The sequence below is a fragment of the Oenanthe melanoleuca genome, chromosome 14, assembly GCF_029582105.1.
Source record: "Oenanthe melanoleuca isolate GR-GAL-2019-014 chromosome 14, OMel1.0, whole genome shotgun sequence".
Lineage (NCBI taxonomy): Eukaryota > Metazoa > Chordata > Aves > Passeriformes > Muscicapidae > Oenanthe > Oenanthe melanoleuca.
In genome coordinates, this window is record NC_079348.1 from 740,467 (window position 1) to 767,169 (window position 26,703).

General features: G+C 43.4%; 1 protein-coding gene across 1 annotated transcript in view; it reads right to left on the reverse strand.

Moving 5' to 3' along the window:
- The window catches only part of MYH11 (myosin heavy chain 11), a 55,849-nt gene that overhangs the window by 2,469 nt on the left and 26,677 nt on the right, over positions 1 to 26,703 (reverse strand). The window contains 36 exon segments of the mRNA XM_056503584.1: positions 2,492 to 2,664; positions 3,343 to 3,451; positions 3,964 to 4,172; positions 4,258 to 4,381; positions 4,606 to 4,694; positions 5,169 to 5,297; positions 6,018 to 6,179; positions 6,785 to 6,997; positions 7,654 to 7,866; positions 8,087 to 8,335; positions 8,720 to 8,872; positions 8,957 to 9,061; positions 9,738 to 9,944; positions 10,034 to 10,178; positions 11,611 to 11,823; positions 12,378 to 12,549; positions 12,976 to 13,099; positions 13,719 to 13,856; positions 14,214 to 14,420; positions 14,635 to 14,696; positions 14,699 to 14,765; positions 15,842 to 15,950; positions 16,753 to 16,913; positions 17,038 to 17,107; positions 17,634 to 17,755; positions 17,884 to 18,080; positions 18,689 to 18,803; positions 19,218 to 19,391; positions 20,133 to 20,306; positions 20,473 to 20,625; positions 21,405 to 21,523; positions 21,905 to 22,000; positions 22,799 to 22,942; positions 23,876 to 23,974; positions 24,973 to 25,036; positions 26,386 to 26,478. Coding sequence (XP_056359559.1) covers positions 2,492 to 2,664; positions 3,343 to 3,451; positions 3,964 to 4,172; positions 4,258 to 4,381; positions 4,606 to 4,694; positions 5,169 to 5,297; positions 6,018 to 6,179; positions 6,785 to 6,997; positions 7,654 to 7,866; positions 8,087 to 8,335; positions 8,720 to 8,872; positions 8,957 to 9,061; positions 9,738 to 9,944; positions 10,034 to 10,178; positions 11,611 to 11,823; positions 12,378 to 12,549; positions 12,976 to 13,099; positions 13,719 to 13,856; positions 14,214 to 14,420; positions 14,635 to 14,696; positions 14,699 to 14,765; positions 15,842 to 15,950; positions 16,753 to 16,913; positions 17,038 to 17,107; positions 17,634 to 17,755; positions 17,884 to 18,080; positions 18,689 to 18,803; positions 19,218 to 19,391; positions 20,133 to 20,306; positions 20,473 to 20,625; positions 21,405 to 21,523; positions 21,905 to 22,000; positions 22,799 to 22,942; positions 23,876 to 23,974; positions 24,973 to 25,036; positions 26,386 to 26,478 — 5,153 coding nt within the window.

The following is a 26,703-nucleotide window of genomic DNA, read 5'->3' on the forward strand; positions in this document are numbered from 1 at the left end:
ATTTGCAGCAAAATCCAGCGTATGGAAAATAGAAAATATACAAATATTACAAGGCAATAGCTCTTTAATTTTTGCAGTGCAGGTATTATTCCTTTCTCCAGAGGATGTGGTGAGTGTAACACAATGCTGTGCTAGGTTACAGTGTCAGCTTTAATGTCAGTGCTCTGTTTTAATACAGTAAACAAGCAATGGAATATCTGTAAAAGGGCTCTACAAGCCTCACTAATAACTCTTTGTAAGCAACACAGGCACAGAGTGCTCTGTGATGAAAGGCAAGACTTCATCTGTTGTCTGTGATTGTGTGGTGTGTGATAATTCACATGCAAGTAAGGTCTTCCCAAATCTCAGGTGAATTAGAGTTTCCTTACCTTAGGTCAGCATTACAGTAGGCACCAGAAATACTGTGACATTCTAATGACATGCTGTGACACTCCAGATTCATTAGTCCTTTTAATCAATTGTACTAATCAATGGTGTATTTTATTTGGAAAAAAAAAAAATCTACTCTTCGTGGCAGTGCACAAAGATGATGTGCAAAAAAAAAAAAAAAATCATGCAAAAAACTCAGAGTACTTGCTGAGGCACTCTGTTGGTAGAGCTTGTGAGAATGCAAGGTTGGTCAGTCTATGTCAGCACAGAACCTACTTGTAAGAGACATGTACCACTGATGGTAGCTAGATTATTGTAATATTTGTCTTTTTTTGGATAAAACAAATTAATGCCAAGATATCCAAGCCTTCACAGTTTGCAGAAACCTCACATAATTTTAACCAGGGCCAAAGAAAATGGAAATTTGTGCAACACAAGCTAGCTGCAAAGTTGAAGGCATGGTACCTGCTTAGTCATGCGAAGGTTCCTGTGTCCCTCTGAAACAGAGATAGAGAGTCCTGGGCAGTTATACCAGTTACACATGGTCATGCTCAGAGGCAGCTAATCACTCTAAATAACTCAACAAAGTACATTACAGCCAATTACATTACATTTACATGAACCAAAAATGAGCCCTGTGGTGTTCTGTGTGCAGGGCAGGACAAGCCACTGCCCAGAGAGCAGCCAGGAGCAGGAGCTGCCCCAGGTGGGAAAAGCTGCTACCCCCAACCCTTCACCTGGGAGGGAATCCACACCAGTAACTCTGAGGCACTTACTGGGAAATACTCTGCAAAATACTTAGGGAGCACAAGTGATGGGGGCTTTTAATCATCTGATGTACTGTTGCTCTTAGAAGGCAAAATTTTATGGTGTAGTGATGCAGATAGAGCAATTAATAACTCAAGTCAGCCTCTTTATTTCATGTTTTCAAAGCCAGTGAGTGCAGAACTCAGGGGTGTAGCTGACTGATCACAGCTTTCTCTTTTTCCCATGCAGTTTTAACAAGAAAATATTTTCCTTAGTCTGATGACGTTGAATCCCACAGTGGTGAAGTCCAAAGAGACTTTGGAATAATTTAATGTGCTTTGCTTTTTGCTGCTTGTGGTGTCCAAGACTGTTCACAGTCACTAGGTGTGAGTTGTGCATGTGTGAAAGTGAAAAGCACAAGCATTTCTGCTCTTGTGACTGCTTCTGTACAGAGAGACACTGCCATTGTGTAAGGGGTGTGCTCAAAAGCAACCAAGCCTCGTTCTGTTCCAACTGGAGCCAGAAGGGTTTTGATGAGGGAAGAGTAAGGCCTGTGCTAGGGTAGCACAGGTGATCTCAGCTGAAATCCTGAGGCTGCTGCAGGAATGAAATGCAGAAATGCAGAAATGCAGAAATGCACTTCACTCCTGAGCCTTTTGTTCTGAGTGCCAAGCTCATACAAGGAGCAACCTCCCAGCCTTATCTGTGTCTGTGAAACACCAATCTTAGAAAATCAGGATTTTAGTTACCTTGCTGAAAACAGTTAAAAGTTAGAAGGGAGTAGTTATCTGAAACTTAAATAATTAATTGTCTGTCATTTCATGTTTGCTCAGCTGCACTTACAATGGGAAAAGATGAAACCAGTGAGCAGATCCAAAGGAACATGGACAATGCAACCAGAAAAACCCATTCTTTGGAAAACTGGACTATCCCCAGAAATCATTTGTATTGTCATTGATAGAAAAGGTCAAGAGTTCAGGGTGAGGAAGACTCCTCTTACTTCCTCCTTTTAAGAGCCCTCCCCACAAAAACGACCCCAGACTTAATTTAAGAAGTCAATCAATGCTTAATAGCCATTCAAGCTAATTACCATGGGAGGGGGGATGGGAAGGGCTGTTATTATGAATATGGATTTGTTTGAACCCTTTGCCAATAAATAGACTCAAATAAATAGATTTGTCAGTGTTTATCAGAGGATTACCTCCCTCTGAATAAACACACACTTTGTGACTTTAAGTTGTTAGAGAGTCTTTTGTCCACCACAGCTGAGTATCAGTGTTAGACCAACACTCTTATTCTGGTAATTCACCTGTTCTTCACCTGACTGATTTTTCCCCCTTTTGCAGCACAGGGTGTCCCGGGCAGGGCTCTGTACCTGAGCTTGCTCTTCAGGGCTGCCACCTCACGGCCCAGGGCCTCGTTGCTCTCGGTGGCCTCGTCCAGCTCCCTCTGCAGCTTCCTGCGGTTGGCGTTGATGCGCTGCGACTCCTCCTCCGCCTCCTCCAGCTGCCTCTTGAGCTGCTTCAGCCGCACCGTGCCCTTCTCAGCCTGCGGGCAAGCCCAGCCTCGTGTCACTTAACTGATTTAAATGGAATTTGTTCATTTAACATTTAATGTAAAATGGATCCGAGACCTCCACGTTCTTCTTTTTAGTTTCGTGCTTCCACTGCGAGTTGCACTGAGACGTGACCCAAATCAAAGGTGGAAGCCTGAAAATAACTGAATATATAACTGAATATATATATATATATATGTATATATACCTGAATATAACTGAATAACTGAAAATAACTTTGGTGTGGGAGTTCATTCTGCTGATAGCTGCTGTGTTCAGACACAACCTCGTTGTTTCTTTTGCTGCATAGTCCTACCTCTCCTTTTTTTGGGCTTGCAGATGGATTTGCATTAGGCAAAGCTAAAATTTTGATGTAAAATACATTCACCATCTCTGTTCATGTAGTACCAGGGGTGTTGTGCACAGTCCTGTGTATTGCTGTGCAGTCAGATTGCTGCTTCTGGCTGATTAACAAGGATTTGTGCTTTGGCACTTGATGTAGCATGGCAGAATTTTACTGTCCATCTTTAGTAATGCATGGCTCTCCCAGACCCAAGCACACAGCCTGCTTCACAGCAGGGCATTTGAGGCACAACATGGAATCAATCCTCCTTTCTTAGGGCAAAACCTAAAGCCCCAGTGCCCTAAGGCCCCAGTGAGACAGGGTGTACCTGATCTTTGTACTGCTCTGCCTGCTTCCTCTCGTCCTCCACCTGCAGCAGGGCATCCTTCAGCTTCTTGTCCTTCTGGCGCAGGGTCTTGGCTGCTGCCTGCTTCTCTCTGCAACGACAGAGTGTTTGCTGGGGTGCAGCTCTGGGCTCTGCCTGCCTGGGGCTCCTGCCTGATGAAACTTTACCCTGTGGTAAAGGTCTCACTGAACTGGACAGGTGAATTCTAATGAAAACCTTGAGACGTGTTGTTCTGATCAAAGCCAAATGTATGACTGCCGTGTCTGAAACACAAGGTGGTTTCCTCAGGGAATAATCCTGGTGGCACCATGTGTTATGGCAATTAACCTGGCAGAGTCATAGGGCAGCTACTCTACAATGTAGGGCAGCAGATCCTTGCCTATGGTACCAGTAGAACTTTTCAGCAAAAAAATAGATCTTAATCAGAAACTGTAGCAGCTGCAGTTACTTGCCACATGTCTCAGAAATGTTAAATGAGGAAGAGACTTTACCAAGTTTAGTGGCACTGAGAGCCTGATGACAAATGCTGCTTGCCTTTGTTTATTTTCTATCTCATTAACTGGAGCAATGAATGGACAGCTGTGCCCTCTGGGAGACCAGTACCTGGCTTCCTGTTCCAACTGCTCTTCCAGAGAAGCAATTTTGGCCTCCAGAGCAGCAATTGTGGCTTTGAATTTGTTCTTGACAGCTCCCTCCATCTCCTGCAGCTTGCTCTTGAGCTCCTTGTTCTGCCTCTCCAGCTGCTGCCGGGCGTTCTCGTTCTTCTGCGCCGTCGAGCGCTCCGTGGCCAGCTCGTTGTTCAGCTGCTCTGCCTGCCAGGGGGAAGGAGCCACATTTGGGATGGCAATGCAGATGTGCAGAGCTGCAAACAGCCTTGCTGTGAGGGCTGGGCTGTACCTGCTGCACTGCTTTCCTCATGCGGTCGCCCATCGCCTCGATGTTGCTCTGCTCCTCCTCCAGCTCCTCCTCCAGCTGGGCAATTCTCGCCTCCAGGCGCCTCTTCTCATCCTGGAGGCTTGTCCTGGGGATTTAAATACAAAAAGTGACTGGTTTTGGCTCTGGCCATATGCTCGGACTGTGCTATGAACTGCCAGTAATTCAGGAGGGAGTGGGTATTTCAGGGAAAGCAGTCATGTGTGTGCAAGTTGTCCTGTCGGGAGCAGATGGTTGGGAATGGAGCAGAATCTCTCCTGGCAGCATCAGCAGCACGTTCAGAGCCATGTGTGTGATTTGGAGCATCCCTACCTTCCAGAGGCAGCACTTGCCAGCTCCTCTGCCATCTCTTCTTTCTCCTGGTCTGCTTGTTTGCGAGCTCTTTCTGCAGCAGCCAGGTCCTAGAGAGATGGAAAAAGCAGCACAATAAAGAAATGAGTAAGTGTTCAAACAGTCATAGCATGATCCAGAGGACTGTAAATTTTCTGAAGCTGGTTTGAGATGGGTTGTCTTGTTAACAGAATAAATTCTTTTCATGTCATAAATCCTTGGGAAGTACAGTGAAATACATTTTACCCAGCCTGTCAGTGGGTTTTTATTTTATTTGTTTTACTCAGGAGATGGCCATTGAATACAGGTAGGAATAACAGCACTAAGCCCTCAAGAATTTATTGCTGTTGAAAACAATTTGTGTTGGATTGTACAGATCATTTCCCCTTAAGGCTGGCTGGCTGTACCTTTTTCCAAGGTGATTTTTTTCATGGAGCACATGGAACTTGTTACTAAATCCCTAAGTCAGATTACTTCCCTGCAGCTCTGTTTTGCTTCTGAAGACCATGTGTAATCTCCATTCTGCTGTAGCTTTCCCACTTTACCTCCTGAAGCTGCATGAGTTCTGCTTCCAGACTCTTTGCTTTCTTCTCATTTTCTCTGGCTGTAGCAAATATTTCTTCTCTGGCAGCCCTTGCATCGTCCAGCTCTCGTTGGTAGTCCTTCATCTGAGCCTTGTTGAAAGGAATAACAAATTTGTTACAATTTTAGTCCAACAAAATGTGGATGGCACAGAACACACACACGTTTACATTGCCATAATTCTGCTGAAGTTGTATTTTCTGCAGAGATCTGGTAGCACATGTTGGGAAGATGTGAAATGCTGTTCCAGGGAGGGCAATCCTCCTGCTGGAGCATCTTTTCTAAAGCCTATTGTCCATGTGTCCTCTGAGTATTTGAGTACTTATACAGTCCTAATATCCCTGATTAAGAACATTTTTATTGTTTAGTTGTTAGCATGTGACAGAACAGTTGATGTGCAGATTTAAGGTATAAACAGGAACGTGCTAATTCAGAGACAACCTGATTTGTGAACAGTCTTTTATGCTGTTGAATCAAGTATTAGAGCCCAGATTGAAGCCCTGTAACAGATTTTGTCTTATAGTCCTTTCTCCTCATGTGAATCTTTGTTTTCCACCATGTGGGTAAGTCAGTAGCAGATGAGTGTTGGCCAGAGAATTCTGGAAGTTTTCCACCATGGTGAAATTTCAGATTGTGAAATTTTCTACTGCCATTCAAACTGAGTGCTCAAATATTTGAATGTGGCACTCTAGTTAAAATTCTAGTTAAAATTTTCCCTCTGACCAATCCTGTCTAATGGACTCTGAGTTCACCAGTGCCACCCACTCTTGCACTGTAAGGGCACAGCACACGCAGGATTTGGGGCTGCATACCTGCAGTTTCCGGAGCTGTTTGATGGCCTCTTCCCTGCCCTTGTTGGCAGAGTCAGCCTGGCTCTCCAGGTCCTTCACATCCATCTCCAGCTTCTTCTTGGCAGCAGCAGCCAGGGCACGCTGCTTCCTCTCGTCTTCCAGTTCTGTCTCGTACTCGTGGAGCTGAACATGCAGGGAGCAAGTTTAGGGAAGTCCTTGGGAGCCTTAAACACTGAATGCTGCCTGCAGCCTCACCTCTCCCATGTGATTCACTTAAAACAACTCCCATTTTCCCAATTAAAGGGTTTTTTGGAAGCAGTTTGGGTTGTGTCCATGGAAATGTGCCACAGGATGTGACAGCAGCTGTCCTTGCTGTCACAACACTTCAGTGCAAACAGGTTTTATCCTGTTTTCATTGCAATGCTCTTGTGTGCATTCCATGCACCTTGGGAAGACAGATGTGTCAGAATTTGTCTTTTTTCACTTGCACTGAGAATACAGGGAAGGTGGTTCTGACTATGTCAGAAATTACAATTCATCTGTTTTACATTATATTGGTTGTAGAGTTAAATATCTACATTTGTTGGTAACTGTGCACCTGCTGCTGAAACAGGAACCCCCGCACCTTTTTCCATATAATAATCCTTTTTTCTTTTTTCTTTTTTTATCACCAAGTATAAGGCAATGTAATGCTTTTTTTTCATTCTAGTTATTGAGGTGCTTTAATAATGGCATTAATTTGGGGTCTTCCAACTGGCTAGGTTAGATATTTACAAAGTTAATAGTACCTGTCTGAGGAGTTGCCTTTTCTTCTCCTCATTCTGTTCATCTCTGGCTTGTAAATCTCTTTCAAACTGGCCTTTCAGGGCCTGCATATTAACTTCCAACCTGAGTTTGGCATCTTCTGCAGCCTGTAGCTCATCCTCCAGCTCCTCTAGCTGTGTCTTCATCTCTTCTACTTGCTGCTCAAGGGTCCGTTTCGACTTCTCCAACTCATGGACCTTTCAAACAATGAGAATTTAACAGACTTGTTATGAGAAATGAGAGTAATTCTAGTTGTACACAGTATACTTGCATAGGCCACACTTGAAACTATCAGGTGTGGGCAATGAATAAACTAATTTACACTGAAAATGCTAAATTAGCTTTACTTTGTACACTTGCAAAACTGTCTTAAAATAACGAGATTCTCTTTATCCCAAAAGTTCATTTTTAATCTAATCAAATATAGTATTTTAATTTATTTAGTATTAGAAGGGATATAATCATATCCTTGCAATAAAAGAAGTGATTTGATGGAAATTTGCTGCAGGTATGTAAGCAAATATAAGGCAGGTGGCAGAGTCAAATATAACTAATAAAAACAAGATTTGCAGAGTTTACAATTTCAAAGAAGTGTAATAAACCAGTACATTATTTAGAAATCAATTAGAATCTTCTTCATGCTTGAAGTTATGTTAAAAATAAACAAAGCCTACAGTAACTTTTCCAAGTCCCTTGGAAGTTTGGACACAAATTGAATTTTATATGAAATATCTGATCTCACTGAATGGATTTGTGTGCTGCAGAGAATTTCCCACACTGAAAACAATTCTCTCTTTTTTTAGCTGCTATTTTAAGTTCTTGTTGTGGAGATTGTCCTAAGGCCACAACTTACATTCTTGCCAACATCATCTTTGGAGCTGACAAGATCTTCCATTTCAGCTTTCAGCATTTTGTTTGTTCTCTCCAGTTCTTCTTTGGCTTCTAAAGCCTCTTCAAGTGCTCGAGCCAGTGACAGAGCCTTTGTTTCCTTTTCTCTGGCTTCAGCCTCTGCCCTGTCCCTTTCATCTGCATATTTGGAGGAGATGTTCTTCTCTTCAGCCAGCATCTGTGGAAAGGTGGTGTCAGTACAGGAGCCATTAGTGACAGCTAATTACTGCAGCTTTAATGACAGAGAGGAATCTCTCTTCTGATAAAACCATATCAATACAGAATTAACCATTTTTTGCATCATTCAATTGCAGTTAATTTTTGGTCTCCCTGTCCCAGGGGACACTGTGGGTTCCAGACAGGGGGTTACACAGCAAGGGAGAATGTGAAATCCATACCTGGTCAAACTTCTTCTGTTTCTTCTCCAGGTTGGAGACCAGCTGACGCTGGTTGTCCAAATCCACCACCAGGTCATCCAGCTCCTGCTGGAGCCTGTTCTTGGTTTTTTCCAGTTTGTCATAGGAAGCAGCCTTTTCCTCAAACTGCTGTGTGAGACTTTCAATTTCTTTCTGAAGTTTCTTTTTGCCTTCTTCCAGGAATTCTACTGTGGTGGTAAATTCCTGTATCTTCTTCTTAGAGTCTGAGAGCTGAAATTTGAATTCAGAGGACAAATCTTTGTAGCTGAGACAACAAAACTTGGCAGGGAGACAAAAGCTTGGGGGGGCAGACAGCCAAGCTGAGCTTTCCTAGTCTGACCTGTGTGAAGCTGGTGACAGCTCCATCACCCAGGGTTCATAAAATGAGGCAGGGCACAGACCCAGGATGCACAGGCAGCCCTTGGGTGCCAGCCTGTGTGTACCTGTCCTAGGGATGACACTGAAGGACAGGGGCTGCTGCCTGCACTGTGGAGAGCTCCTGTGCCATCTCCCAGCACAATTCCCTGTGCTGTGCCAGGATAATTCCACAGCCCCTCTGCAGCTGCCCACAAGCTCTCAGGCATGGAGCTAATCCTTCAGCTGTGGCACTCATACCTGTATTGTCAGAGTTGAAATATGTCTCTCCACATTTTGCTTTGCCTCTGTTTCCTCATCCAGCTGCTCCTGCAAGCTGTTCTTCTCATCCTCCAGCTGCCGGAGCTTGGTGGACACGTTCAGCTTCTGCCTGGTTTCCTCCTGGAGCAGCTCCTGCAGCCAGTGGCAAGACAGGCATTAGTGTGGGTCCTTTTATTGATGAATATTGCAGTGGGCTGGCCTTGGATGCAAGCTTACCTGTGTGTCCTGTAGCTGAGATCCTAAGGCTGCAACATCTTTGGTCAATTTGATATTTTTGCTTTCTGCCTCATTGAGCAAGCTGGTGACATTTTCAACCTCCACCTGTGAGATGCCACAGAGAATGAACTCAGTTATTTTGCACAGCTTTGAAATCTTCCTTAAACTTTCCAAAACTTGGATTTGTCTGAAATCTCCAATGCCATTTTTGTCTAGCTTACCATAGTATTTATTACTCTATATCAAAACCTAGTCATATTCATAAAGCAATAATGGCATGCTCATTGCAAGGAATTGCAAAGGGGATTTCTGAAGGATTTTCCTTCCTCTTCCCAAGTTTGTCAGAAGTTGATGCATTTGGTGATATTTTCTTATTTATCCACCAACTTAAAAAATAAAGCAAAACTTAGTGTGGCTATGAACAATAAGCTTGATTAGTTTATCTGGACACTGAACATCTACCAATGAATCATTTAAAATGATTTGTAGTGATTTCCTAAACTGTAGATAAGTGAGCATTCTCCTTTCATTGTCACCTTTTCTGAGCATGTGTGTTTAACAGCTAAGACATTTTCATTACATGTTCAGGGTGATTACATGTGCAGGGTGATTACATGTACAGGGTGAGACTAAAATCTCCCAGTTCCATGGGATGGAGTGGTTGTAATTAATTAATTGTGTGATAATTGAGGCAGGAGTTTAAGGTGACAAAAAATGAGCATTTTGGCTGCAGATAAACTGGGCTTTCAGTCCCACAGCAGAGCTCTGAACCCCTTCCCACCTGTAATTTATGGACTTTTTCATTGAGTTCTGTCCGGACTCGCTCCCCCTCGGTGTATTTGGACTGCAGATCCTGCAGCTGCACTTCCAGCTTCTTCTTCTTGTGCTCCACATCTTGTTTGGCCTGATTCAGGCTCCTGACTTCATTGGCCAGATCAGCATTGTCCTTCTCCAGTGACTGCTTGGTCTTGTCCAAGTTTGCTTTAGCCTACAGGTGGAGAAGTGAATAAAGATGATTTATAAGAGCAGATTGTGTTCTCTGGAAGGCAGTTCCCTACAGGAGGGATTTCTGTTTACCCTTTTGAACTGCTCCAGCTGCTCTGTCAGCTCCTCCACAGCCTGAGTGTGCTTTTGCCTCATCTCCTGCACCTGGGCTTCGTGGCTGCGAGTCTCCTCCTCCAGAGCTCTCTTCAGCACTGTCACCTCCTGCTCGCGCTTTGCCCTGCAAGGTGACACACATCCCTGCAGCAGCACTGTGGCTGCTCCCTGCCTGCCTGCAGACCCCTGGCAGGGGCTCACAGACCCTGGCAAGGCACCCAGGGAATGCCCCAACACTTCAGGGGTCTCACAGACCCTGGCATGGCACCCAGGGAATGCCCCACATCTGGCAGGGGCTCACAGACCCTGGCATGGCACCCAGGGAATGTCCCACCCTGGCAGGGGCTCACAGACCCTGGCATGGCACCCAGGGAATGCCCCAACACTGGCAGGGGCTCACAGACCCTGGCATGGCACCCAGGGAATGTCCCACCCTGGCAGGGGCTCACAGACCCTGGCATGGCACCCAGGGAATGTCCCACCCTGGCAGGGGCTCACAGACCCTGGCATGGCACCCAGGGAATGCCCCAACACTGGCAGGGGCTCACAGACCCTGGCATGGCACCCAGGGAATGTCCCACCCTGGCAGGGGCTCACAGACCCTGGCATGGCACCCAGGGAATGTCCCAACACTGGCAGGGGCTCACAGACCCTGGCAAGGCACCCAGGGAATGTCCCAACACTTCAGGGGTCTCAGAGACCCTGGCATGGCACCCAGGGAATGTCCCAACACTTCAGGGGTCTCAGAGACCCTGGCATGGCACCCAGGGAATGTCCCAACACTTCAGGGGTCTCACAGACCCTGGCATGGCACCCAGGGAATGCCCCACATCTGGCAGGGTCTCAGAGACCCTGGCATGGCACCCAGGGAATGTCCCCACATCTGGCAGGGTCTCACAGACCCTGGCATGGCACCCAGGGAATGTCCCAACACTGGCAGGGGCTCACAGACCCTGGCATGGCACCCAGGGGTCCTGGGGGCTGGACTTAAGCCCCTGGAGAAATCTGCCATCACTGCAGGAAGAATTACAAGCCACAAAAATTACTGGAGTATAAATTAGACTGTTAGAAGGCAGGAAAAGTGGATTTCTAGGAATGTTTATATTAGGGGGCTCGTGGCTAACATGGAGGATTTTGGGAGTGGTACTGCTTTTGCACCCATGTTGAATGCCAGCCTGGCATCCTTGGATTGGTCTGAGACAGATTTGGACAGTGTAATAAATTGTCATGTATTGGGAAGTAATTGTAAATATTGGGTATATAATTGTAGGATATAAGACAGGAGCTGCCCTCTGGCAGGCAGAGTGTGCCCTGGATCAATGTGCTGGATGTCAGCTAGAGAAAGAATTCCTCAGGTAAGAAACAACTAACAGCCTTGAAAGCCTCAGGGAAACCTCCTGCAGGTCCTCCAGCTCTGGGGCTGGGAAGAACACAGACTTTAAACACCAGCAAGCCCTGCTGTGGGGAGCTCAGGCATGGAGAGAGCCCAGAGAGTGACACAGCAGCAGAGATTCCAGCCCTGGGGACACTGAGTGCCCTGTGCTGCAGCTGCACACCTGAGCTCCTGCTGGGTGGCTGTGGTGTCCAAAGTGTCCTCCAGCTCTGTCTTGAGAGCCTCCAGCTCTTCCCCAAGGTCTCTCTTCTGCTTCTCTGCTTTGTTCCTTGCAGCTTTTTCAGACTCCAGGTCCTCCTGGAGATCAGAAATGACAGATTCCAACTCACGGATCTTCTTGAGGGCGTTGTTCTTCTGAGTGGTTTCATCTTCAAGCCTTGTGAGAAAAGAGAGTTTCATTTTAGAAATTATAAAAAGTAATAATGGTTTCACTTTGGGGAAGACAGTACACACTAAGGATTTATAGGTCTGTGCAAGAAAGTGCCAAAGAAAGGGAGGAGTGATGCAGACAAGGTCAGACTGCTGTGCTTTAGCTGGATGCAGTGTCTGGAGGTGCTAATCAGTTGATTCAGCAAGTTTTGCTTGAGTGTTTTCCCTCTTAAATTTATACAGAAAATCCACTGAGATTCTGGAGTGGGTCAAGGTCAGACTCTGAATTTTTGCCTTTTTACATTTCATTGTACTTGACAGCACTGCCTTGCTTATGGGAAGAGAAGTTTTCATTGATACCTGGAGGTGATTCAATAAATGGATTATTTGCCTAGGGACAAGCAACAGTGTATTCATTTCCCAAGGACATTTGGCAAATGGGGAAGCACATGGAGGGGATGAACTGAGGGATGAGATTCGTGGCTGGAGCTGCTCAGTGTCTGGGAAGGGACAAGAACAGCTCCAGCCTGGGTTTCCCAGCAGGGACACAGGTGAGGGTACCTGGCCAGGGCAGCCTGCAGCTCCTCCTCCTTCTTGGCCAGCTGTGCCTTCAGGTCAGCAATCTGTGCCTGCAGCTCTGCAATCTGCTCGTGCAGGTCATTTACCTCCCCTTCCAGCTTCCTCTTGGCCTTGTCCAGCTCCTGTCTGCCCTTCTCTTCCTTCTTCAGCCGCACTGAGAAGGATTGGTTTGGTCACCAAACCGCTCTGGTGGTGCCAGGAGTCCTTAATCTGACCCCAAACCTGGGCCAAGAACGGTTCTGGCCCCCAGTGTGCATTTAACTACAAGTCACTGTGGTTTTGGAGCAGTGCCTTCTTTCTAGCTATCCTAAAGAAGAATTTCTTTATCTTTGCCCACCATAATCATTACCCCCCCTCACTTTTCTCTCTGCTCTTTTATATATAACAAATAAAAGGTTGCTAGTTTTGGCACCATGGGGATTTGGTGATTACCACCAAACTGGCTTCAGCATAAAGAATTTGGAAATATCCCACAGATTTTAAAAATGTTCTCTCCAGATTCTGTTTAGATTTTTTTGGTCTGTGGCAAGGAAAAAGAAGAAATCCTACAAAACCCCCAATAAACTATTGTTCATGTTACCTTCAAGTTCAGAAATCATAGATTCATGTTTGTTCTTGAGCTTTGTAAGATTTTTGGCTTTTTCTTCTTCTTCTGCAAGATTTGTTGTTAGATCACTTATTCTTTCCTCAAGTTGTTTTCTTTCCTTAAGGAAAATAAAATACTTCTGTTAGCAAATGTGTCTGTTATTGGTGATCATAAATCAACTCTTTGCCAACCAAAGATGTCCAAGACACTGTCCTTCTATGCTGAATTTCCTGAGATTGTGGTGATATATTCCAATTTTTGAGTTACAGAGGAGATGTGGGGTGGGGTCTGGGACTTCCATGTTCTCTCAAAACCTTGTGCTCTCTGCTGGCTGCTCAGTTCACAGGAGCATTCCCTTTATAAAAAGTACTGGAAGACATTCTTAATTCCAATTTGAACCATGAAGTTTGGTTGAAATGAGGTGAAAACCAAGAGAATTATTTAGTCTGCTCTTGGACAAGAAGACATGTCTTCCACTGATTGTGCTTGACTGCTGTAAATATTTTGCTTGAAGGTATTTTTGCTACAGCAGCTCTCAAACACAGTGGTTTTCCACAATTTTGAATTGTTTAAATTCTGAAAAATGATCAGAAATGCATTTGATACAGGCAGGACTTGGTGTGACTGTGCATCCATGAGTTAGACAGCCAAGAGTATTTGTGTTGTTCTAGTGGAGGAGAAGGTTTTCTTCAACTTTGGCTGTTTTCAGAGTAAGAAATTGGACCCAGAACCCTCACCTTGCTTAGTTTGTTATTCTGATCTTCCATGATCAGAATATCATCTTCCATTTTCTTTATCTTGCTGTCTGCTGCTACTTTTTCAAGTTGCAGTTTCTGCCTTGCAGCTTCTTCTTCTTCCAGCTGCTCCTCAAGGTCCTTTGGGGGGGGGAAAAAGAAACCCACAGAACATGAATTCTGTCAATAAAATACTACTTATATAATTCTTAAGAAATGCTTAATGTTTGTTACTGTATGCTGTAAACTTTGCTGTTCTTATTAAGAACTAGACAATCTGTAACACTTGATAGAAGGAAAGATTTGTTAAAATAATGTTTTAGAGAGAAGATTAGGATGGAGATGAGGAAGAAGAGAGCTCTGGGGGAAGGAGCATCAGCTGATTGTCTTTCCTCAGATATTTCTTAGGGGTGTGCAGCAAGCCCTGAGGATCTGAGTTTTCCCAGCCTGTTGTGCCAGTGATATCCAAGTTATTTGTTGTCCCTTTTCCCTCCTCACCAGCATTTGCTGCTGCATCTTTTTCTTCTCCGCCTGCAGCTGCTGGCTGCGCTCCTCCTCCTCCTCGATCCTGGCTTCCATCTCGTGCAGGATCTCCTCCAGCTCCTGCTTCTTGGCAGCCAAACGCACCCTCATCTCCTCAGCCTCTGCATACAGCTCAGTCTCTGCCTGCAGCTGCTCTGCCAGGAGGTTCTTCTCTTCAACAAGCTGCACAGGAGAGATGGAGAGGGAGGGAGGGCTGGTTGGGCATCCCTGGGGTGCAGGCAGGCAGCTCCAGCCACACTGACTGAGGGACTGGAGCTCGTCTGCTCTGCCTCCTGCTCTGACCATGAGTGCAAAGGACAGGGACAGGGACTTTATTTTATTTTCTTCTAGACATGGTGAGAGAGCTGCTTCCCAGAGGCTCAGAGCTGTGAATCACCTGTGAGTGTTTCTGTTCCAGCTCCTTCAATTCACTCTCTGCTTTTTGTTGCCTTTCTTGGTTTTCTGCAGCTCCTCATCCTTGGCCTGCATCTCCTCCTCCTGGCGGGTGACCTGCAGCAGTGGTTTCACCTGCAAATGGACATGGAAAGGTTTTTTAGGAATGTTTCCTCTCATATTTCTGTTGCTGAGCTTGAAGGACTGATGCCACATTGCTCAAGACTGACACTGTCCTTGGGAACACCTTTAAATCCCCAGGGCTCAGCACTTTGCTCTTGGTGTCTCTGTTAATTCCTGGGGTTTGTGAGCACCTCTGACTCTGACAGTGTCACTTTGAAATGTCTCCAGGCCTGTTTGCCTCCCTTGATCGTGCACAGAAGTTACATCTGCACAGACAGGCAATGTGCACACACAGGTGTGAGCTCCTGCCTGTTTCTGGTTGCAGAGGAGATTGTTATCAAAACAAAAACAAACAAACAAACAAACAAACAAACAAACAAACAAACAAACAAAAAAAACCCCAAACAAACAAAAAACAAAAAAAAAACAAAAAAAAAAAAACAAAAAAAACAAAAAACAAAAAAAACCCAAAAAAACCAAAACAAACAAACAAACAAACAAACAAACAAACAAACAAAAAAACACAAAAAAAACCCCCCAAAAAACCCCAACAAAACAAAACAAAAAACTAAAAAACCAAAAAAAACCCCCAAAAAAGGAAAAGTTTTCTGAATCCAAACTGAAGGCCATTCTTGAAACACCAGAGCCTCTTTAATAGGAAAATAGACTTAATTTGCCTGGGTGCCCAGCAGGAAGATGTTTAGTGTCCCAATTAGGAATTCCCAAGCTGCTTGGCTCCCCATAGATATTGTACTCTGGATGTTTGGAAAATTCAGTTTTACTCAGTGTTCTAATTATCCACCCCTGTGAAATTATTTCATTTTGTGGCAATTAAAAAAGTCTTCAAACATGCAAAATCTTTTATAAATTTCTGCTTGACTAGATTGTTTCCTTAAGCTAGAAGTACCTTTAATGTTATTTGCATTATAAAACTATCCAGAGCATCTCCAGCCCCAAATTTTGAGAAACTTCTGATGCTCTTGCCACAGTGGGCTTTGGAACAAGGAGTGACAAGATGCAGCTTGGTGTCATGTGCATTTCATTTGGTTTGGAAAACTGAGGAGAGATTTGCTACAGCAGCCACTCACTTTGGTGAACAGTCTCCACCACTGCCAGTTCCTCAGCTTCAGGTAGGCAGCACAATTCCTCTGGATAACCTTCATTGCAGTCAACTGCTGCTGCCTCTTGGCAAAGGCTCTGGGATTACAAACAAAGCAAATTGTTCAGTCTGAGAACAGGAGGTGTTTGCAAGGGACACACATTCAGCAAAGAAACTCTGGCAGGAGAATCTGCTGATGAGTTTGGGGAGTCTGGCACAAATCCTTTTGTTGTTTTGACAGTGTGTGTGCTTCCCTGAGGAAGGCTGATAACTCTGGTTAGCTGTCTGGTGGTTTATTTTGGTTTTTTGCTGTTTGCAGTCCATGGATAGGAGCAGATGTACAGATCTAGTTCTGGGTGTGAACATCTTTCCAGAGCACTCAGATCTTGTACTGATTATTGCTCTTGAAACATATTTCTTTGGCAATTTCAAAGCCTTGATAGTATGCAGGAAAAAAGGCATTATTGTTGATAGTTTTGTGGTGTATATTAGCTGAGATCATGCTAGATGATCAGTGCTCCACACTGAAGCTGTGGAAGAAATTATTTTATGTTTTATAGATGCTGGGGTGCTGCTATTCGAAGTGCATAAGACTCCAGTCATGGCATAGGATGCTCCTTTTCCTGCTGGTACAAACACATGAATGTTAATTGATGGGTCACTGTCTCAGATTATTGTTCAGAGGGGTGTGAGCAGCCTCTCAGTGTAACTGCTTCCCTGTAATTACACTAATCAGCCTTTTCTGGCTGAAACCTTCATTGGACATGAGTTCTAATGCAATATAAATAATAATGAAATGCCTCAGTGTCTCCAGTTTTATCAGGATTTTCCATGGAACAATGAACACCCTGCAGACACCCTGCTGCAGAAAACATTCCATTTGCCAGCACATGTTCTTACTTTCTTGCTAGGTAGCCTCGGGACATAGCTTGGAAGGTGATGATAACATCTGTGATCTTCAGGTCTCTCTCCTCTTCCAGGTGAGCCAGAACACCAGTTCTGAAGAAGATTTTACTCTGTCCAATTCTGTACAAGTTGGGATCAAGCTCTAGTGCTTTGATCTGGAGGAAAACACGGATATCTGTTAACTCCAGTGCTGAGGTTTAGGCCACCAAAAATCACTCCTCACTTCTGCTCAGTCTCAACACCTTTACACAAGAGCAGGAGCAGGAGAGCTTTCCTCACCATGAGTATGCAGGCCTGCTTGCCATCCATGAATCCCTTGGGAATGGCGTTCGCAGCCAGGATCTCGTACCTGCCGGGAGATGCTTGTGTCAGGGAGGCTGCAGCCCCAATGTGCAGACAGACAGACAGACAGACAGACTGTTTTGGGGGGCTGGGGTCACTACTCAAAGCCCAGATAGCTCAAACTTGGCAGCAGAGCCTTCAGCTACTCCTAGCTAAGGATGAAGGCTCGAGGCCGTGCTGCAACAATTCCCAAGATAACTTTATTTCTCTGAAGGGAATTGCCAACAATGGTCTGATTACATCAGGCAACAAAGGGTATTTATAGGTTTCTAGAGGATTGAACTTCTGACCAACAAAAACTACAAATTACAAAGTAGCCAATTATCTTAAAATCCTAAATAAAAGAAGGACCAATTATTGTAACGCTTTAAGAACCAATAGAAATCTCAAGAAATAACAGGAGCTTCGATAAGGGAAAGGGGCCCCATCTTCAGGAATTTCTTTGTTTTAAGGGATGGAATCCAGGGGGCTGTTTTAGGGGAACAGGCTCTCCTGCAGAGGCGTGCAGGTGCCCAGGCCGGGCTGGCTCGTACCGCTGGCGGAACTCCTGGAACACGATCCTGTTGGGGAAGCCCTGGCGGCAGATCCGGATCCCCTCCAGGACACCATTGCAGCGCAGCTGCTCCAGCACCAGGTGGGCATCCAGCTTGCCAGACTGCAAAGGGAACACAAGGTGTTTGCAGCACGATTCACCAGCACGTCCCACGGCTGTTTGGAGACGCGGCTCGGCTCCGCCGCGCGCACGAGGAGCTGCCGGGAGGGACCCCAGGGTCTGGGATTTACCCTTTTCTCGTGGTTGGGGATGATGCAGCGGACAAAGTTGGGGTTGGTGTTCCTCAGGGTGGTCATCAGCTTGGTCAGCTGCTCCTTGTAGAGCTGCCCCACAGTACGGAACATGCCCTTCTTGGCTTTGGAGGCGCTGGGCAGGGAGGAGCTCTCACTCATCTTGGACATCTGGTCCAGCCCAACTATACGGTCCACTGAAGCAGAAAAGAGAGAATGGAACAGTTTATATGAACTATCCTTGCCTCACATCACACCCATCACTGGCATTGGTACACTGCAGCCTGCCAAAGAGGACAGGTGCGTTTTCTATGCAATTGAAGCATTCTGACAAATGTACTAGGAGCCCTTCTGGATAAATAGTCTACATCTGTCAAAGATGAAAATGTGGATTTTGTTAAGCAGGGACAGAATGGAGCAAATGAATATCCAGAATATATTTTATTATGTCAATGAATTAAATAGAACTCCACAGAGCTTATATGAGAGGCTTCATCAAAACTAACAATAACCTCTTTTAAATGAGGTCTACAATTCTACATACTCAGCAACATTTGTAATGAATAAGTTTTATTCTGTTGCTGAATAATATTGAGGAATTTTTTTTGATAGTGCTTGAAACTCTCTAATGAAGTTTTTCATTAATGATATGTTTAGAACACATAATTCTTATGTCTTAGCTCAGTCTCTTCTGTGCTTATCACATTCACACTTGTGTGCTGCCAGCAAGGGATGGCTGTCAACAGGTTCTGGTAGGAGTTTCTCCCTTTGAACCCCATCACTGGTTTAGAGTGGTGACTCATACCATCCTTCCAAAGGTCTGCCACAAATTTGTCTGAAGACTGGTTCAGCAGAGAAGTCACATTGTCGTTCAGGGGATCCATGTTCTTTGTCAGCCAGGCAGTTGCATTGTAGGTAACCTGCAGGGAACAGTGAGAGCTACATCAAAAATGTGTTCTTGATAAGAAACCTGGAGAGATCAATTGTATTAACACAAAATCAGACAAATAATGTGCAAAGGTTTCTAGTGTTGAGAGCTGAGTATTTATTCTGACAGGTACTGATGTCTTTGAAAAGTCTGCTTGCTAGGAAAGAATCCAAATTACTTGGATTTTCAATAACCTCAGTGATGGTAATTTCTGTTTTCTTGTGAGCTCAGCACAGCCATGATTTCCAAATCTTATTTCATGTGTTGTGTGATTAAAGCACTTAGAAGCACATTTCATAATTAAAGCCATATCTCATCAGTGCAGGTGCCAGAATGTTTCTCTTTGATCTTTGGGTATCAAAGAATCGAAGTTCCCTAAGCCAAAATAGCTCAATCTGTCCAGTACCTTTCCTGCATAGTGCATTATACAGAACTCTGTTTTGTCCTTGAGTTGCTTGGGCTTCTGGAATTTGGGATGGTTGCCTTGTTCTGTTATTAGTTTCTCCACAAAGGACGTGTCAGTGGCCTTGGGGAACCAGCACTCTTCATCCAGCAGAGCCAGGACACCAGGAGGGTTTGTCTGCAATGGGAGCAGCCATGGGTCAGAATAATCCCAGCCAGAGGCAAGGACACAGCACCTTCTTCACCCCTGAGCTTAGTGAAACACCCATCTTAGAAAATTAGGATTTTAGTTACCTTGCTGAAAATAATTAAAAGTTAGAAGGGAGTAGTTATCTGAAACTTAAATAATTGGTTGTCTGTCATTTCATGTTTGCTCACAAAGGGAAAAGATGAAACCAGTGAGCAGATCCAAAGGAACATGGACAATGCAACCAGAAAAACCCATTCTTTGGAAAATTGGATTAACCCCAGAAATCATTTGTATTGTCATTGATAGAAAAGGTCAAGAGTTCAGGGTGAGGAAGACTCCCCTTACTTCCTCCTTTTAAGACCCTCCCCACAAAAAAAAGACCCCAGACTTAATTTAAGAAGTCAATCAATGCTTAACAGCCATTCCAGCTAATTACCATGGGAGGGGGGGGGGGATGGGAGGGGCTGTTATTATCAATATATATTTGTTTAAACCCTTTGCCAATAAACAGACTCTGTGATCACCTGTGATTGTGCAGTGTGTATCAGAGGATTACCTCACTCTGAATAAACACTTTCTAACTTTAAATTGTTAGAGAGTCTTTTGTCCATCACAGCTGAGTATCAGTGTTAGACCAACACTCTTATTTTGGCAAATCAACAGATCCTTCCAGGAAATAAAGGATCTCTTGTTCTGACACACAACTGATAGAGAGAGCGAGAATCTTACTGGTCTTTCAATCAGCTCGATGCAAGGTTGCAGGTCAAGGCCAAAGTCAATGAAATTCCATTCAATGCCCTCTCGCTGGTATTCCTCTTGCTCCAGGATAAACATGGTGTGGTTGAAAAGCTGCTGAAGTTTCTCATTGGTGTAGTTGATGCACAGCTGCTCAAAGGAATTGATCTGTGAGGAGGAAAGAAGAGAACCCACAACATTGGACAGAGACCTTCAAGAGTGAGCTTAAATTACAAGATGGCATTTGCTATTTTGTGTTTCTTTTTGCATACTAAAATAATTAAAATTTAAGGATCTATATGAGTTTAATCAGCTTGTGTCCCACAGTACAAACCTCAAAAATCTCAAATCCAGCAATGTCAAGGATGCCCAGGAAAGAAGCTCCTTGTCTCTTTGTTTTATCAAGAGCTTTGTTGACACGAGCCAGGATCCAGCGGAACAGACGCTCGAATTTCGCCTTGGCCAAAGCTTCTATGGCAAAGTCTGCCTGGAAAAGGCAGGGGGAGGTGGTCAGAGAGAGGAGAAACCCTCTTCACTGGTGATTTCTGCAGAAATGTGTCACACCAGGTGTCTCAGAGCTGGGATCACCTCTGCAGCACCTGCAGCTGGTTTGGAGCCCAGCCCTTTCCATGCCTGCCCATGAGAGATGCAGGAGCTGTTCTTGGAGCTTTCCATGGCTGTTTGTTGTTCCTTATCTCAGGAATGCTTTGTCCAGCCAACAGCAGTCTGCTCACCAGACCTCCAGGGCAGAACCTGCCTGGCAGAGGCAGGACTTGTCTTTTATACTCTAAATTACACACTAGGTATTTACAATTATTTTCCAATCCAATACAACTCTGTTAAACTGTCCAGCTCTGTCCCCATCCAATCTGAAAGTGCCAGCGTGTCACCCAGCATGGATGGCACAGAGAAGAAGGAGGAAGAGTTATCCACACCCCAAGTTCTCCACCTTGGCCACTTGTCCCTTATCACAAACACTCCCAAAAGTCTATTTATCTACATTCTAACAGTCTCATTTACACTCTGTTTATTTTTGCAGCTTGCATTTCTTCTCTCAATGTTGTTAAACTGTTCCAAGGAGCTAAATCCAGCCCCTGAGACACCTGGGTCTCATTCGAGGGTCTTGGGGGGGTCTCAAACCTCCCAGGGAAGCCAGAGGAACCCTCTGGGCTCCCACAGAAATGAGACAGAACTCAGACATTTCCCTTTAGAGAAGAGCTAAGGAGGAACAGAAAGGGGAAAGGAGAGCAGGAGTGTGTGTGGTACCTGCTCCTTGGTCTGAGCTTTCTGCACAACATCCCGTCCAACCTTGATCCTTGGAGTCAGGATGGATCTGGTGAAATCTGTCACGTTTATCCCCATCAGGTGACACACTTTCTGTGCAGCTGGAATAAAAAAGTGGGATTTTGTTTCAGACTGAATTGCCTCTTAGCTGGTCAGTAAGTGTGAATATGAGTAGCTCAGCCAGTGTGCAGAATTATTTATCTTCATTAAAAGCTCCTCTGTTGTACTACAGCAGGTGACACTTGCCATAAAAGTAACATTGGTGATCCAAGCAGCAAATTCACCATTCACCAATTTATGGATTCAAGATTACTAGAAAAGATAATGATAAGTGAGCTGATTTTAAGCATGGTTTATATTTTAAAGCCTGAGAGCTACAAGCTAATAACAATTAAATAGAAACTGTTGATAAAGAGTGCTTTTTCAGTTGCTGTTTTATTAATTCCTTAATATTAACTAAATTTTGAAGTGGAAAATCATACCAGTATCATCTGGCATAGAAGCTTGATCAGTGTTTCTCTCCTTCTTGAAGACAATATTACCCAGTTGTAGGACAGAGGAAACGACCCTCAGTATAGCTGTAAGAGAAACAAGTAAATATATAAATATATGGATATATAAATATATAATATATAAAATATATAAATATATAATATATATAATATATATAATATATATAATATATATAATATATATATTATATATAATATATATAACATATATAACATATATAAATATAAATAATATATAATATATAAATATATAATATATATAAATATAAAAATAAATATATATATAAATAAATAATATTTATTATAAATATAAAAATATAAATAATATATAAATATATAAATGATCCCTGCTCTCCTGCTCCTGCAGCTCTGCAGGGCTCAGGCCATGGGAGGCAGGATGCTGCTTTTGCCACCAGGTGTCACTTGGGATGTGGCAATTGCATCCCAGGGCGAGCCCAGTCCCAGCTGCACTGGGAGGTGAAAGGCAGGCAGGTGGATGGATGTCAGCTGCTGTTTCATGCTCTTTTTATTTTTCTTGTCTCTGAATCAGTGACTACTCACGAGCTGTTTGAGCCTGTTCTGTTTCTTTCAAAAATAAATCAGATTATTTTGCAATTTTTTCATGCTAGCTGTTGGAAAGTTCTGAAAAATGGCTTTAAATGGTCATTGCTGTTACAGAGCCGGCTCAGACTCAGTCTCTTTTTGGATATGTAGAGGGTTCCAATGAGAAATATTCCCTTTCCTAAACACAAATTAGCTTTGCAAAGTGATTATTCTGGACAGAATCAACCTCTGCATTTGCATCTCTAAGCAATGTCACTGGCAGATGTGAGCCTTGCACTCAGCCCTTATAACAATTCTCACATGTCTGTTCCTCATCAGTAAAGCCCATGATTTTCATGGCTTCCAAGGTCTCCTGGAACATTTCATCATCTTGTTGAGAAGGAATGGGCACGTAGCCACTGGACAGGAAGGTGTAATTGTTGAAGCCTTCCAGCAACAGGTCATCTGAAAACAAAAGGAAAAGCTTGATTTAAGTGCATCTGCTTAATGCTCTTGGTTCAGGAATTCTCCTGAGGAACAGCAGAAAACCCCCCAACATTATCACCCAAGAAAGATTCTGCTTTTAGGAGAAGTTCAGGGTTTTGTCAGATATTTTCAATAGAACTATTTGGCAAGCTTGATGGTATGAAGTTTCAAGTTTTCATTAGTAACTGGGGAACATCTCTGGGACAATCTTGTGTCCAATTCTTCTATTTAGTGCCCATTTAGTAACCAGCTCAGAATGAAGCCTCTCCCTATGGGGATTCATTGCCCATAATAAGAAGAATGGAACAAGGTAACAACCAAAGGGGCCGAACTAACAGACTGTTCAACCCCATCCTATGGCCAAGAACAGGCACTTAGATAAGGAACATAAAAGCCAGGGGAAATCCAGAGTTACCCATTGCTTTATACACTCTTTAGCAAGGAGTGATTTAGGGAAATATGTCATATTTGAACCACAATGTTCCAACACATCTGAAGCTGTGTGCAATAGTGTGCAGTGGCAAAGACATTATCTTAATTTACTTTAAAACAATGAGTTGATATTCTTGTTGGAACCCCCAATTTCTGTTGTGTAAAGCAATTAATGACCCTTCCCAATTTATCTTCTTGGTATTATTCAAGATGGGATCTGAACATTTACATCTCCTGTAAATCAAAATATCCTGGAAACTGCAAACAACCTGCCTCAAACAGGTGGACATGAATTGATGCTTTCTGATAATTCACTTGAGAAAACTGTTTTCTATGGCTAAAATACACAGCTATTTCTATGGCTGTTTATTTATAGGAAGGATTGAATGACAGGCAATTACAGAAATTAAGATAGATACTTAGGCAAGCCATTGCTCAGACCAGTCAAAGAGATGAGAAAATCATGAGAAAGGAACTTACTTCTCATTTGTTCAGAAGCTCCAGCAATCAAATAGTAAAAGATGTGAAATGTTCTTTCATCTTTAGCCTGACGAATTGCACGGGATTTTTCAAGCAAATCTGTTTGTAAAGTGTGTTAAAAAAAATCAATGACCTGATTCAGTCCTTTCTTAATTGTGCCATCAGTCTCAGAACCATCAACAGCATTGTGGAAATATTTGCCATGAACTTGTCTAACATGAATAGATGTCTAATTCTGTGGCAGGATGTCTGCTATTGGTATAATCCTTACAACAAGCAGATCAATTTCCTGCTTGCTATTGCAGGAAAAATGCTGTTAATCATGGCAGTAAGCACAAGAGAGCTAAATTATTCTAAAATCCAAGATATAAACCAATAGTCACAATATAACTCCTACCACTTTGAAAATGAAGCACCAATATAACCCTTTCAACATATGGTGAGGCTGATAGAAAATAAGAGTTCTTGAGGTGAGTATTGTAGGTGTAAAAGCAGTAAATAATGTTTTGTTTTTTGTGACCATAAGCAAATAAAAATGAAGTTATCAATAGATAGAATAGAATAGAATAGAATGGAATGGAATGGAATGGAATGGAATGGAATAGAATAGAATAGAATAGAATAGAATAGAATAGAATAGAATAGAATAGAATAGAATAGAATAGAATAGAATAGAATAGAATAGAATAGAATAGAATAGAATAGAATAGAATAGAATAGAATAGAATAGAATAGAATAGGAGTAGAATAGAGTAGAGTAGAATAGAGTAGAGTAGAGTAGAATAGAATAGAATAGAATAGAATAGAATAGAATAGAATAGAATAGAATAGAATAGAATAGAATAGAATAGAATAGAATAGAATAGAATAGAATAGAATAGAATAGAATAGAATAGAATAGAATAGAATAGAATATTCCTATGGGAAAGAGAAAACAGCCCTGAGAACATCAGCCTGAGAGCAAGGCAGGAGCTGCTACCAGCACAAACTGACACCACTGCCCTGCCTCTCTGTTCCCAGCAGCCTCAGCAACATTTGCCTTCCTCAGCCAGGCAATGGGCAGTTTCTGTTCCCTCCCCCAGCTCTGCCGAGGATACAGGTCTCAATGTTTGCTCCCACGATGTAACCCGTCACGTCGAAGTTGATGCGGATGAATTTGCCCTGGAATGACAAGAAGATCCAGACTGAGCTCTTCCTTCAGCTTATGCCAGGCTTCCCAGTGTTAGCCAGGGCTCAGCCTGCTCCATGAGATGTGCACATGATATTCCCCCTGTGCACATCTCTGATATTCCCCCTGCATCCCTCTGATACCTCCCTGAGATTCCCCCTCACATTTTGTTCAGGCACTTAGATAAGAGCTCTCCCTACTGGACTAGGCTTTGCAAGTGGGGGTAGGACAATATCTCTGTTCTATTTCCACAAGGTCAGGGAGGAAACAGGGCAGGATCTGTGAAATTCTGCTAAAATTGACCCACATGGATCCCTGAGCTTTGCAGGGAGGGAGCAGAGGAGGGAGAGGAGGGTCTGCAGGGCAAACAGGCATCTGCCAGCACTCCCAAAGAGCTGTCATCAGACAGCAACAGCTCCCAGCTCACAACATTCCAACTCCAATCTGTAGAACTGGTTTTTCTTTTTTCTCCATTTTTTTCTCCATTTTCAATTCAATATCTCAATATCTCATCAGACAGCAACAGCTCCCAGCTCACAACATTCCAACTCCAATCTGTAGAACTGGTTTTTCTTTTTTCTCCATTTTTTTCTCCATTTTCAATTCAATATCTCAATATCTCATCAGACAGCAACAGCTCCCAGCTCACAACATTCCAACTCCAATCTGTAGAACTGGTTTTTCTTTTTTCTCCATTTTTTTCTCCATTTTCAATTCAATATCTCAATATCTCATCAGACAGCAACAGCTCCCAGCTCACAACATTCCAACTCCAATCTGTAGAACTGGTTTTTCTTTTTTCTCCATTTTTTTCTCCATTTTCAATTCAATATCTTATTCAATATCTCAATATCTCATCAGATAGTAACAGCTCTCAACTCACAACATTCCAACTCCAATCTGTAGAACTGTTTTTTTCTTTTTTCTCCATTTTTTTCTCCATTTTCAATTCAATATCTTAACCATGACATGAGCCACACCTTATGAGATACATACCCAACAATGGTGCAAAGAAAATGGAAGTACAGGTTTGGATTGCAAATATTCTGAAGGTGGGTATGTGCTAGAGCAGGGAGTGACTCCAAAAGTCACACTCAGACTGCTAAATTGTGGGAGACTGTGAGCTGTCAGCGTGAGCCTGACTTTATTCTCCTGTCAAGCCAAATTCCTGTTTCAGAGGGAATTCTGACCTGTTTCTAAGGGACCATTTTGAGGCAGTTTTTGGGAGAAGCACTGATGGGGCCACTGTCTGCACACTGGGTTTGAAAAGGTGTTTTAAAAGGTGTTTGAAAAGGTGTTTTACCTCCCCCCACACTGAGCAAACTGGATTTCTCCTACTTACAAATCTGGAGGAGTTGTCATTCTTCACAGTCTTGGCGTTTCCAAAAGCTTCAAGAATAGGGTTTGCCTGGAGAAGCTGCTTTTCCAGCTCACCCTACAATTCATCCAGAAGCAGTTAACACTAAAATTCAGCATTACTTAGTTGAAACTAACACTCATACACAGGAAAGGTGAAATTTAATTTAAGTCTCTATTTTTTTTTTGCTGAATTCTGCATTTCATGTGGATTTTTTTTTTCATTCTCTATTAATCTTTGTGTTTTTCTGTTTGTGCAGTTGACTGCTGCCCTGTATCATGACCCTTCTCCAGCCTTGTTGCC